This window comes from Scyliorhinus torazame, chromosome 11 (assembly GCF_047496885.1).
Source record: "Scyliorhinus torazame isolate Kashiwa2021f chromosome 11, sScyTor2.1, whole genome shotgun sequence".
Lineage (NCBI taxonomy): Eukaryota > Metazoa > Chordata > Chondrichthyes > Carcharhiniformes > Scyliorhinidae > Scyliorhinus > Scyliorhinus torazame.
This window is the reverse complement of record NC_092717.1, coordinates 60,606,692-60,619,085: the sequence shown is the minus strand read 5'-3', so window position 1 is coordinate 60,619,085 and position 12,394 is coordinate 60,606,692. Positions and strand designations below refer to the sequence as shown.

Here is a 12,394-nt window from a genome sequence, read left to right as displayed (position 1 = left end):
TATTACTTACTTAGCCTAACATGTGCATATCTCTGAATCATCAGCATCCAAATCCAATCCACACGCAGGCAGATGTTGCTGCAAGGTAATTTGATGCAAAGACAAGAATAAAATTAAAATGAAATAAAAACACACTCTGGGCACGATCTTCCCAAAAGGGAACAAAAGCCGGAGGATCGCGCCCTCTGTATTCTTCATGTCCAATGTTCAAGTTCCTTTACACCAGCTGGTCTTGGAAGAAGTGTGGGGGAGAGGAGTCTGACGAGTTTCTTCAAAGTCTTTTTATTCAGCAAACAACAGATGCCCAATGCACCTCACCGGGTCCTCTCTCCTTTCTGCTCAGCCCACACTGGCTGAACCTTTATATTCGGGGCAGCACGGTAGCATTGTGGATAGCACAATTTCTTCACAGCTCCAGGGTCCCAGGTTCGATTCCGGCTTGGGTCACTGTCTGTGCGGAGTCTGCACATCCTCCCCGTGTGTGCGCGGGTTTCCTCCGGGTGCTCCAGTTTCCTCCCACAGTCCAAAGATGTACAGGTTAGGTGGATTGGCCATGATAAATTGCCCTTAGTGTCCAAAATTGCACTTAGTGTTGGGTGGAGTTACTGGGTTATGGGGATAGGGTGGATGTGTGGACCTTGGTTAGGGTGCTCTTTCCAAGAGCCGGTGCAGACTCGCTGGGCTGAATGGCCTCCTTCTGCACTGTAAATTCTATGATAATCAGTGCTAATAAACTACCCCGTCCATAGTGGGGAGCTTGTAGCACTAACAAGCACAGGGAAACAATCATCCACGGCTGGATGTGTCCCATGTAAGTTATTACAAAGTGTCACTCAAACTACGAAATGTATATCATTTTCTAGGTTTTCCCCCCCATGGACCTTTGGCGATGGGATTTCTGGCATGTTCGGCATCACATGTTTATTGCAGATTGGTAATTGACACACTGTATATGCTTGTACAATGAATCTTAGATTTGTGACGAGCACTTCTATGCATAACCTCCAGTCCTGAACATTCGAACTCTGGTCTGGATCACAATTCTACATCCCAAGCTGCACACGGAGTTCACACGTGCATGCTTTTAGTTCTTCATATAGGGACTGCGAAACAACAAATGATGTCCTTAACCTTTCAAATGTTGCACAGTGCTCTTTGCTGGCATTCATGACTTTCAACTTCCCTATTGCATACAGAGCACTCACTGAATCACACCCTGAGAACAGTGAATGCCAATGGGAGCAGCACACATATCTCTACCAGCGTGATCAAACATGTGAAGAACATCAATTGTGCCCATGTTCTTTCCTCCTCCTGTGCAAAAGTAGAGCTTAGCATCAATGTCCTTGCAGAATGCCAAGCACAGTAAAAATACATCAGTGTCAGAACTGTTTAAGGCAGCAGGCTCACTGGTACTGTCTGCAAATAATCTCTAAAGCAGTCATCGTGTGTCCGCTTTTTCTTAGTCGGAGAATACTGCTGAGCTTGGTTCCACCTCCAGATCTGGGATATTGACATTCTGATGAAGAGCACTGTCATGATATACACCAGTATATCATGGTGCAGATACACACACTGATGGACACACAGCAAGACCAATCAACACACACAACACCGCAGCCAATCACCAGTTAGAGCACACTCACTATAAAGACGGGGCATCAGAGTTCCCGCTCATTCGGGATGCAGCCTCCTACAAGGACAGAGCTTACAGCTTCAGCACAAGTCCTCACCATGTGCTGAGCACATAGACTGGTTCGGACAGGCATAGGTCTTTAGTTTAATCTAACATCGTGTTAACCCACAGTGAAAGTATGTTCAACAGTTTCTAACTTAATAAAATAGTGTTGCACTATTTTAAGTGTTGGTGGCCTGTATGTGTTCCACGGATCCAGAATGCCCAACACATCAAGCATGACACTCACTTCCATGTCCAGCAAAGACTGTTATGTCATCACTCCTGCAGACTTGCACCATCTTTCATAGAGGACCTGGCATAGATTTTCCGTGTTCGCATTGCAAGACAGACGTTTTGTCCACAGCTTTGAGATTTTCTGGTTAGGAGAGAAAGTTTTGGTGGCTGGCATTCCTCCAACTGACCTCTGGTCTTCTTTCGCCACTCTTGATGCAGTTGGTCTTGTATCTGTACAGAACAAAGTGGGTCACTCCTTGACGATCCATCTTTGCTTGTCTGACAAGAACTCGTGATACTGGATCAATAAACTCTCCAAATACTGATTGTGATTTCATGACTTGAATCAATGATACAGCATCCCATACCCATGTTGTACCACTGCAGATCACATCTGATAGCTCAAGAAAGTATAAGAGCTTTGCTTTCTTTGAGTTGATGAGAGACAACGGTAAAATTCCCAGTGTATGACCCAGCATCTCATGGAGGTCCACATTTTGCACTGCTCCCAAACACCGAGGGTGCGATCTAACTGATCGGGACAGAGTCCCTGGACGAGCGTGTTTAGCTGGGTGTTTCCTGCTGCTTGTAGCGCCGAGAAACACCAAGCTATCTACCGGGACTCTGGTTCATTTTGGGGCCTCAGCAGGGAACTCCCTGACGAGGCCATACTTAGTCCCGTTTCCTGCACTGAAGAGTTCTGCTCATCAGAACTGCTCAATGCAGGGAGAGGTCAGGACACCATTTGCAAATGGCGTCCCGATCTCTCGACCCCGACGCGACCGCCATAAAAGTCCTCAGGCCCCCCCCCCCACACCCACCGCATTGATGCAGGGCAGCTCCGGGCCTGGTCCCCGGCACAGGAAAAGTGCCAACCTGGCACCTTGGCACTGCCAGCTTGACACCTTGGCAGTGCCCCAGCCAATCTGTGGAGACCAGCACTGAATAGGTTTGATCCCAACACCTTGGGTATCTCATGGAAATGCATATTAGAGAGAGACTAGCTGTCTCGCTCTAATACAGAAATTTGCAAAATTGTGATCCCGCCCAAAATGTGTAAGATTCTGAACGTGAGATCACACAAGGCATGGCAAGCCGGATAGATCCTGGAGGAGGGATCTCCTGGCCGTGCCGTACTGTCTTTCAGGCACAACGCGGCTGGTAGATCGCACCCAGATAGACTGGCAAATAAGTTTCAATCTACTTTTAGAGCCATCCATCTCCTTACCTTCTTACTGTGGTTACTGTATATTTTTGTGTGTCCTCAAAAGTCTTCAATGTCATCTTCTTGACAGGATCATGAAAGCCGACATGTAGTAGGTATTGTAGTCACTTCTAACAAGAAGTCATGAATGCTTCCACTCACTTTCCCTTGGCCCCTGTAAGATCCTTGACTATAAGCCCTGGTGTAACTTAGCCTGATGTGATACAACTGATCTGTCTCCAAGGAGGGATCAAAAGGATTAACTGGGAATTACAGAAGAAACATCAATAAAGACCTTCAGGGCTAGCCAACTATCTACAGTATCAGTATACATAAGTGGAAATGTGTAATTTTGAGAAGGCCTTGTGTACAGCAATTTGTACAGCTCACAGCTGCTTATCCTATTATATGTTTAAGACAGGATGATTTTTATTTGTGGAGAGAAAGGGCCCTTTTCAATGGCACTATGTTAGTTGTTCTTCAGGAAGAGATCCAGCAGAAGAGTTGCTGTATCTGGGAATAGGGGAACCCTCTTTGTGTGTGCAAATGTGGAGGAGGCACTATAGGCAGATAGATTTTTTTGAAATATTTTTATTGAGAAAAAATTGTTATGACACAGCAGAAACACAAATTAAATATAATCCCAAATTTACCCTCCTTCCCCTCCCCAAAGGAAAACAAATTGAAACCAGACAACCATCCCCCGCCCTTCCCTAACATTTGCTGGTGACCAAGTCTCTGAAATTGGAAATGAAAGGCTGCCACCTCAAGTAGAACATCTCGGGATGACCTTCTCTAGGTACAAAAACTCCCATAAGGCCACACAACCAGGACAAAGCACTTGGCAGAACCAGAGCCCACCTTCAGGCTATTAACGAGACAAAGGGGAGAGCATCCGGTTGTGGTGATATGCCTGTTGGTAATATTGTAGATAGCTAGTGGTGCAACCTCCAACCAGCAGGTGGCGGTGTAGATCCACCATGAGGTCTCAAGACAGTGGTCATGTGACAAGGCATTCACTCTTAAATGAGGGCACATCTGGTGATCGGCAGTTGGTTATAAGGTGTACACAAGGACAGTTGTGCACAGGGGTAGTTCCAGGGGAGCACAAAGAAACTCCATGATAACTTGCTCTGTACGAGATCGTTATCTTACCACGTGTAATTTAAAAAAGGTTTGGACAAGTCATAAGTAGTTTGGTAGATACCTTGCGAGACAACGGACATCGAACACAACACCGGTGTGTCCAAGACCCCAAAAATAGCTACCAGTAGGCAAGCCAAGAATCGCCATGATGTGGAGATGCCGGCGTTGGGTTGGGGTGGGCACAGTAAGAAGTATTACAACACCAGGTTAAAGTCCAACAGGTTCGAATCACTATCTTTCGGAGCACAGCTCCTTCGAATCGCTGGCACGGTGTTGAAGAAGGAGACCCAAAAGCTCACAAGTTCAGGACGTGACTAGAACATGTATGTATGATTCGCCGGCCGCCGGGGACAATGTTCGCATTTATCTTCCACTCCCGGAAATAACCCACTCATCCGCACCCTGGTGAGATGTGCCCTATGCACCACCTTATCAAGCTGAGCCTAGCACATGAGGAGGTAGAGTCGGTCCTGTAAAGAGCTTCACTCCACACCACCCATCCCCCCCCCCCCCATCAAAAACCAGACCAAGCCCCCTTTCCCACTTCCTTTTACTTAATCTAACAGAGCTTGCTCCGCTGACAAAATCCAACCATAAATATCCGATATCTTCCCCTTCCCCAACTCAGTCAGGGGAACCCAGTCCAACAGAGAGGGTGAGAGAGCCAAGGGGAAGGAAGGAATCTTAGTGTACAAAATGTCACCCACCTGAAAAAACTCAAATAGATTAGACTTCGGAAGTTGGAATTTACCCAACAAACCTTCAAAACCGGCGAACTTCCCCTCTATAAACGTGTCCCCAAACCATTCCAACCCCTCCCCATGACCCGAATGACGAGTCCAAAACTACTGGAACAAAGCAATGATTTCTGCAGAATTGGGGCCAACATTGACAAGGAGCCCAGCTTAAAATGTTGCTTGAACTGTCTCCATATCTGCAGAGTGGACACCACCCGCTTGAAGTAGATTTTTCAGAGTAAACGAAAGCGGAGCCCTAATCTAAACAAAGCCCTCAAACACATACCCTTACACGCGCTCACCACCATCCGCCCCCATTTGGAATCAGGATCTTTGAACCATCTCTGCACTATCTCAATGTTCGCAGCCCAGTAATAAAATAGAAAATTCACTAATGCTAGGCCCCTCGACTGCCTACTCCTCTGCAGAAACGCCTCGGAATCCACGGTGTCTTGCCCTTCCGAGTAAAGTAAGAAATCAATTTATTCATCTTCACAAAGAACAAAACAGCACAGGGACAGGCGCTTCGGCCCTCCAAGACTGTACTGTTCATGATACCACCCTTGGCCAAAACATATCCCCCTACACCCATCCTATCCATGTATTTGTCGCGCTGCCTTTTGAATGCCGTATATTGTATCTGCTTCCACAATCTTCCCTGGCAATGCGTTCCAGGCACTCACCATCCTCTGTGAAAAATACTGGGAGACACTGAAACAAAAACCTAGGAAGGACATTAATTTTTACCGACTGGACCCTGTCCGCCAAGGACAGAGGGAGGTTACAATCAATGTACTCCCCAATGGCGGAGGACACCCTCTGACAGAAACCTTAGTCCGCCATCAACATCATATCCAGCCTCTGCAGGGGACTCTGAGCGAGGCCCGGCCCAACGCAAATTCCACAAAATGTGGAGCATGATCCAAAATAACGATTGCCAAACACCCCGCCCCCACCATCCCGGGATGGAGAGAGCTAATCACCACAAAAAAAGTCCATTCGAGAGTACACCTGATGGAGCTGAGGAAAAAAAGAAAAGTCCTTCTCACTCGATTGTAAGCATCACCATGGGTCTGCTTCCCCTCCCCACATCTGTTCTACAAAGGCCAATAGTGCTTCTCGCAAGATTTACCGACCTCGGCATGCCTCGCGAGATCTAACGAGATCTCACGAGGCACGTGATCTGGATCTCACCCACTGAGGACGGGACCCATATTTGCACATTCAAGTGAGCAGTTCACCGGATCAGCGGCCGGGACCTAACGGCCTCGCCTCAGAGACCCCGAGCGGACACCGCTCAGCACTGGTTTCCACAAACGTGGATCAGGCATATCGGCATTTGGAGGGAAGTCTCACAGGTGATCAGGCACCCTGGGTATTCAGGCTCTGGGCAGGTGGTACCCTAGCACCCCAATGCAGCCCAGGCACAGTGGCACTGCCGACATTGCACCCTGGCAGTGCCATCCAGGCACCCTGGTGGTGCCACCTTTGCAGTGTCAGGGTGCCCATGTGGCACTGCCAGGTGCCAGGCTGGCAGTGTCCAGGTAGCATCATGCCCATGCCAGGGAAAAGGCCCAGGGGTACCCCGCCCTTATGAGATGGGGGGGCTCGATAACCCACTTATTGGTGAGTTAGGGCATTGGGGGGTCCAGAGGCAGTGGTGAGCGGGGCTCTCGTGATCGTGGTGCCATTTTTAAATCTCTTCGATATCTGCCTGCACTGTTACAGAGATGTTGCTCCTGAGCATGGTGTTCCAGGTTCTTTCACTCGCTCTCAAGAGAGAGTCTAACACATAACTGATTGATGTCAGTGGTAAATTATTATCTACATAATACATCAGCTTATCCCATGTGTTCACCCTTTATACATTTTCTGTTCACTCATATCTTGAAGTTATTGCTAGATGGTCTATAAATCGGTTTGCACAAGTATGAATTGGGTACAGGTTTTGATTCCTGCATCTCAAGCCTCATTTATACAAGATGTATGCTGCAATAAATGCTCCAAAGAAAGAAAGAAAAGTTGTTTAAATACTGAACAAAGAAGAGGAATCAGCCTTTTTGTTCCAATGAATTTTAAGCTGTACTCCTTTGTGTACAATTCTATCACTCTATATAGATGACAAGCCTTGGCAGTTTGGGGAAAGTTGTCTCACAGACTAGTCAAGTAACAGCCTGACATAGTCATACTCACAGAATCATACCTTATAATGTCCCAGACACCACCATCACCATCCCTGGGTATGTCCTGTCCCACTCGCAATCCAAGCCCGGCAGAAGTGGCGACACAGTGGTATACAGTCTGGAGGGCTTGCACTGGGAGTCTTTAACATCAACTCTGGACCATGTACTCTCATGGCACATCAGATTAAAAATGTACAAGGAAACCTCCCACCGATTACACATAACCAGAGTTTATACATAACCAGAGATTGTAAACGGACACCTTCCCCCTTATCGGGGCAGCTCGTATTCTACAAGATCCACAAGGTGATTAATCACCCCTACCCCGTAAGACCCGTGCAGGTTATAACAATCATGTACCGCCCCCTTCAGCTGATATATCAGTACTCCTCCATGTTGAATACTACTTGGAGGAAGCACTGGGGGTGGCAAAGGACAGAGGGTACTCTGGGTAGGGAACTTCAATGTCCATCACCAAGATTGGCTCGATAGCACCAGTACAGACTGAGATGACCATGTACTAAAGAACATAGCTGCTAGACAGGGTTTGTGGCAGGTGATGAGGGAACCAACTAGAGAGACAAAAATACTTGACCTTATCCTCACCAAATCGCTGCTGCAAATGATTTGCCCATGACATAATCGGTAGGAATGACCACCGTATAGTCCTTGTGGAGATGAAATCCTGTCTTCTCACTGAGGATACCCCCCATTGTGTTAAATGGGATGGATTTTGAATAGATTTCGCAACTGAAGGCCGGGCATCTATGAGGCGCTGTGGGCCATCAGCAGCAGCAGAACTGTATTCAACCATAATCTGTAACCTATATTCCCAGCATATCCCCCACTCTATGTTTACCATCCAGCCAGGGGATCAACCCTGGTCCAATGAAGAATGTAGGAAGGTATGCCAGGAGCAATACCAGGCATACCTAAAAATGAGGTGTCAACCTGCTGAAGCTACAGATTAGGACTACTTGCGTGTCAAACCTCATATTGGCAGCACAGTAGCACAGTGGTTAACACAGTGGCTTCACAGCGCCAGGGACCTGGGTTCAATTCCCGGCTCGGGTCACTGTCTGTGCGGAGTCTGCACGGGTTTCCTCCGGGTGCTCCGGTTTCCTCCCACAAGTCCCGAAAGACGTGCTTGTTAGGTAAATTGGACATTCTGAATTCTCCCTCAATGTACCTGAACAGGCGCCGGAGGGTGGCGACGAGGGGATTTTCACAGTAACTTCATTGCAGTGTTGATGTAAGCCTACTTGTGACACTAATAAAGATTATCAAAAGCATCAAGTGATTAGCAGAACTAAGTGATTCCACAACCAATCTTCAGCCAGACCTGCTGTGTGGATGATCCATCTCAGCCTCCTTCAGGGACCACAGCATAACAGGTGCCAGCCTTCAGCCAGTTACACGCCGCATGATGTCAAGGAATGGCTGAAGGCCCTGAACATTGCAACGGCTATGGAGCCTGACAATATTCTAGAAATAGCACTGAAGACTTGTGCTCCAGACCTTACCTCGCCCCTAGCCAAGCTGTTCCAGTACATCTACAATACTGGGATCCACTCAGCAATGTGGAAAATTTCCCAGTTATGTCCTGTACATAAAATGGAGGACAATTCAAACCCAGCCAATTACCATTTCATCAGTCTACTCTCTATCATCAGTAAAGTGATGGAAGGGGTCATCAACAGTGCTATCAAGCGGCACTTGCCTCACAATAACCTGCTCAGTGATGCTCAGTTAGAGTTCTACCAGCTCCTAATCTCATTACTGCCTTGGTTCAAACATGGACAAAATAACTTAACGCTAGAAGTGAGGTGAGAGTGACTGCCCTTGACATTAAGGCAGCATTTGATCGAGTATGGGATCAAGGAGCCCTTGCAAAACTGGAGTGAATGGTAATCAGGGGAAAACTCTCCCGCTGGTTGAAGTCATACCCAGCACAAAGGAAGATGGTTGTGCATGTTAGAGATCAATCTTCTTGAGTCCTGGGACATCACTGCAGGAGTTCCTCGGGGTAATGCTTCATTAATTACATTCCTTCCCTCATAAGATCAGAAGTGTGGATGTTCGTTGATGATTGCATAATGCCATTTGCAACTCCTCAGATACAGACGCAATCTATGTCTAAATGCAGCAAGACCTGGACAATACCCAGGCTCGGGCTGACAAATGGCAAGTTACATACATGCCACTCATGTGCCAGGCAATAACAATCACCAACAAGAGAGAATCTAACCAATGTCCCATGACATCCACTGGTATTACCATTGCTGAGTCCACCACTATCAACATCCAAAGGGTTACCATTGACCAAAAACTGAACTGGACTAGTCATATAAATATGACTCAGAGGCTAGGAATCCTGCGGTGATTAGGCAGAAGTGTGATAGAATACTGTCCACTAGCCTGGATGAGTGCAGCTCCAACAACACTCAAGAAGCTCAACACCATCCAGGACAAAGCAGCCTGTTGGATTGGCACTTCTTCCACCACCTTCAACATACACTCCTTCCACCACCGACGCTCGGTGACAGCGGTGTGTACCATCTACAAGATAAATTGCTGCAACTAAAATGCAGGCCTAGCCAGCGCTGCCCACATTCCGTGAAATTTTGTTTTAAAACTACAGGAAGAACGGTGCAAGTGTAACCGGGTCTGTTAATAATAATTGTTTATCTATTAGTAAATAAAATGGCCCCAAATGACCCTCTTCATCCCTAATTATCTCATGAAGAGCATTCTAAATGGAATAAAACCTTGTAGAATTTAGCTCTGATTCACCAAATCACTTCATCTTTCATTGTTTCATTCCAAAATGTAGCCATGGTAAAAATAAACAGCATTATAATGCATTGTCATTTTTCTTTAATTCTGAATACAGATAAAAGTTATCTTTTAGTAACGTTGGAGATAACAAACAACATATAACTGAATTGAATGAAGAGATATTTTTTTCATTTGACGTTTTGTTCATCGTGGTATGTGATACCGGAGTTTTACCCTATCACGTACCTGGACAGCAACAGCTTGCCATGAAGTTGCAGATCAGCAGCGCAGTCATCTGACAAGCAGTTTCTTTCAAAAACAGTCTGCAAAATTAAGAGAAACATAAGGGTTAGTCAGGTTACATATCGAGAGCACTGTGCTGCACTGATAGGAGTTGTGCTGAAATTTGAAACACATCAATTTAGAAAAATAAGATGAACCATACTTTCCGACCATAATTTGTTTGTGAGGCAGTCCTAATATGCCCCATTTTCCTTTCCCTCTTGTATCTCAGTTCATAATGCTGCAGAAGCGTAAAATGTTTTGTTAAAAAAAAGGTTTTGCCGTTTGCAATCAACAATTGCAAATGCATTTTCCTATCAATTAATCATCCTGTTTCAACCAAGACCATCTTTTCAACAGTCCACCTTTTCTTCTCATTTTAACTGCAATCCTGCCCCAGACTACTTTACCATTCACTCTTAGTTATGCCTGACTTTATCCAGTCTTTCATTTAGAAGAGGTTAGACATCCAATTTAATAGATTAGTGGAATTCACAATTAAGAATGTACATGGCATTGTAGTCAAACATTTAGGGGTTCCATCAGAATGGGTGTATTTGCACATAGGAGACCTATGGGACAAACAGCAGAGCCTGCTGCAAAATTATATTTTTGGAGTGAATCTAATTTTGCAGGGTATTTGATGAGGAGAATATCCACATAACTACGATGTTCTAAACATTTTGCAGCCTCGCAGCTGTCTTACTGAGAAAATTAGTAATCCTAAAATAATAATAACCTTTATTAGTGTTACAAGTAGGCTTACATTAACACTGCAATGAAGTTACTGTGAAAAGCCCCACTACGGTGCCTGTTTTGGTACACGGAGGAAGAATTCAGAATGTCCAATTCACCAATGCTTTCTTCGTTCCAGCGCTCACTGTAATTAAAACAAGATGGTGTTTCAAACTGAGATATGTAAGCCCACTCTACACAAAATGTTAACTTTGGTTTTTTATGCTTTTTGCAATACGTTTGAATAAGGTGAGGCTTTCGCTTTAGGTATTCTGCAATAATGGGTCGAATTTTAACCTGTCAAAGTGGATCGATTTCTGTGAAGCTGACAGGTTAAAACATCGGTGTTATAACCTGCCTGCTTACCACTGGCTGGGGACTAATGGCAATCCCACAATTCTTTGGGAGTATCAGCTTCCCCAATGAGGGGGCGGAGAAATCATTAGCAGATTCCCTGCATAAATAAAGCTGGCCAGTTTGGAACCAGCTAGAGAGGAGTGAGCCGACTTCTGGGCGCCGACCCCGTTGCGGACGCCGGTCCAGGGGGCGCCAGAGGCGCTGACGTTCCGCTGCTGCTGTTGGAAATATATGTTATTGTAAATTAATGTTATTTCTTTCTATCCTTCAACTTGTGCTGGATTCTTTGTGGCCCTCACAAAACTGGCGACGAGGGTTAAAATGGATAGCTGTCTACGCTGCTGAAGCCACCTCCCTGGATTTTTATTGGATACAGGTTGGAAGTTGTTTTTCTGTTACACCATGCCTCTGTATTGACATTTGGATGTTTTTGATGCTGCGCTGGAAAGTTGGAACCAGTACACACAACGGATGCGTTACTATTTCCGGGCAAACAACATCACCAAAAACGAGCGCCAAGTGGCATTTTGCTCACCGCCTGCGGCCCGCATACGTTTGGGGTGGTTAGGAGCCTTACATATGCAGCTGCGCCGGACACCAAGGCGTTTGATGAACTTGTGAACTTAGGGGCCAACATTTTAACCCAACCCCATTCACGATAGTCCAGCGTTACAGGTTTAATACCGCTGAGAGGATCCCAGGAGAATCCCTTGCAGAGTTTCTATCCAGGCTACGCAGGATTGTGGAGTACTGTGACTATGGTGAGACCTTGTCAGAAATGTTACGCGACCATTTGGTTTGCGGAATTAACAATGCGGCCACCCAGAGAAAGTTGTTAGCTGAGCCAACATTGACTTTTCAACAGGCCATACAAATATTATGGTCCCGAGAGAGCGCAGAACGGGAAGTGCAGGAGCTACAGGGAATGGAGGTGCATGCCTTGGGGCGCAACTCCTTCCGTCCAAAACGTCTCCCAGCACCCCTGCGGTACCTTGGGCAAGGCGATGTCTGGATCGACACCAGTGGCAATCGGATGTTCCACCCCGAAGAGAGCCTTCTC

The 12,394-nt window shown here is 46.2% G+C and overlaps 1 protein-coding gene across 1 annotated transcript in view; it reads right to left on the bottom strand.

Annotated features, from left to right (window-relative positions):
- The window catches only part of itga9 (integrin, alpha 9), a 936,771-nt gene that overhangs the window by 337,659 nt on the left and 586,718 nt on the right, over window positions 1–12,394 (bottom strand). Inside the window, exon 17 of the mRNA XM_072467362.1 lies at window positions 10,207–10,283. Within this exon, the coding sequence (XP_072323463.1) occupies window positions 10,207–10,283 (77 nt within the window). The remainder of the gene's footprint in view (window positions 1–10,206; window positions 10,284–12,394) is intronic.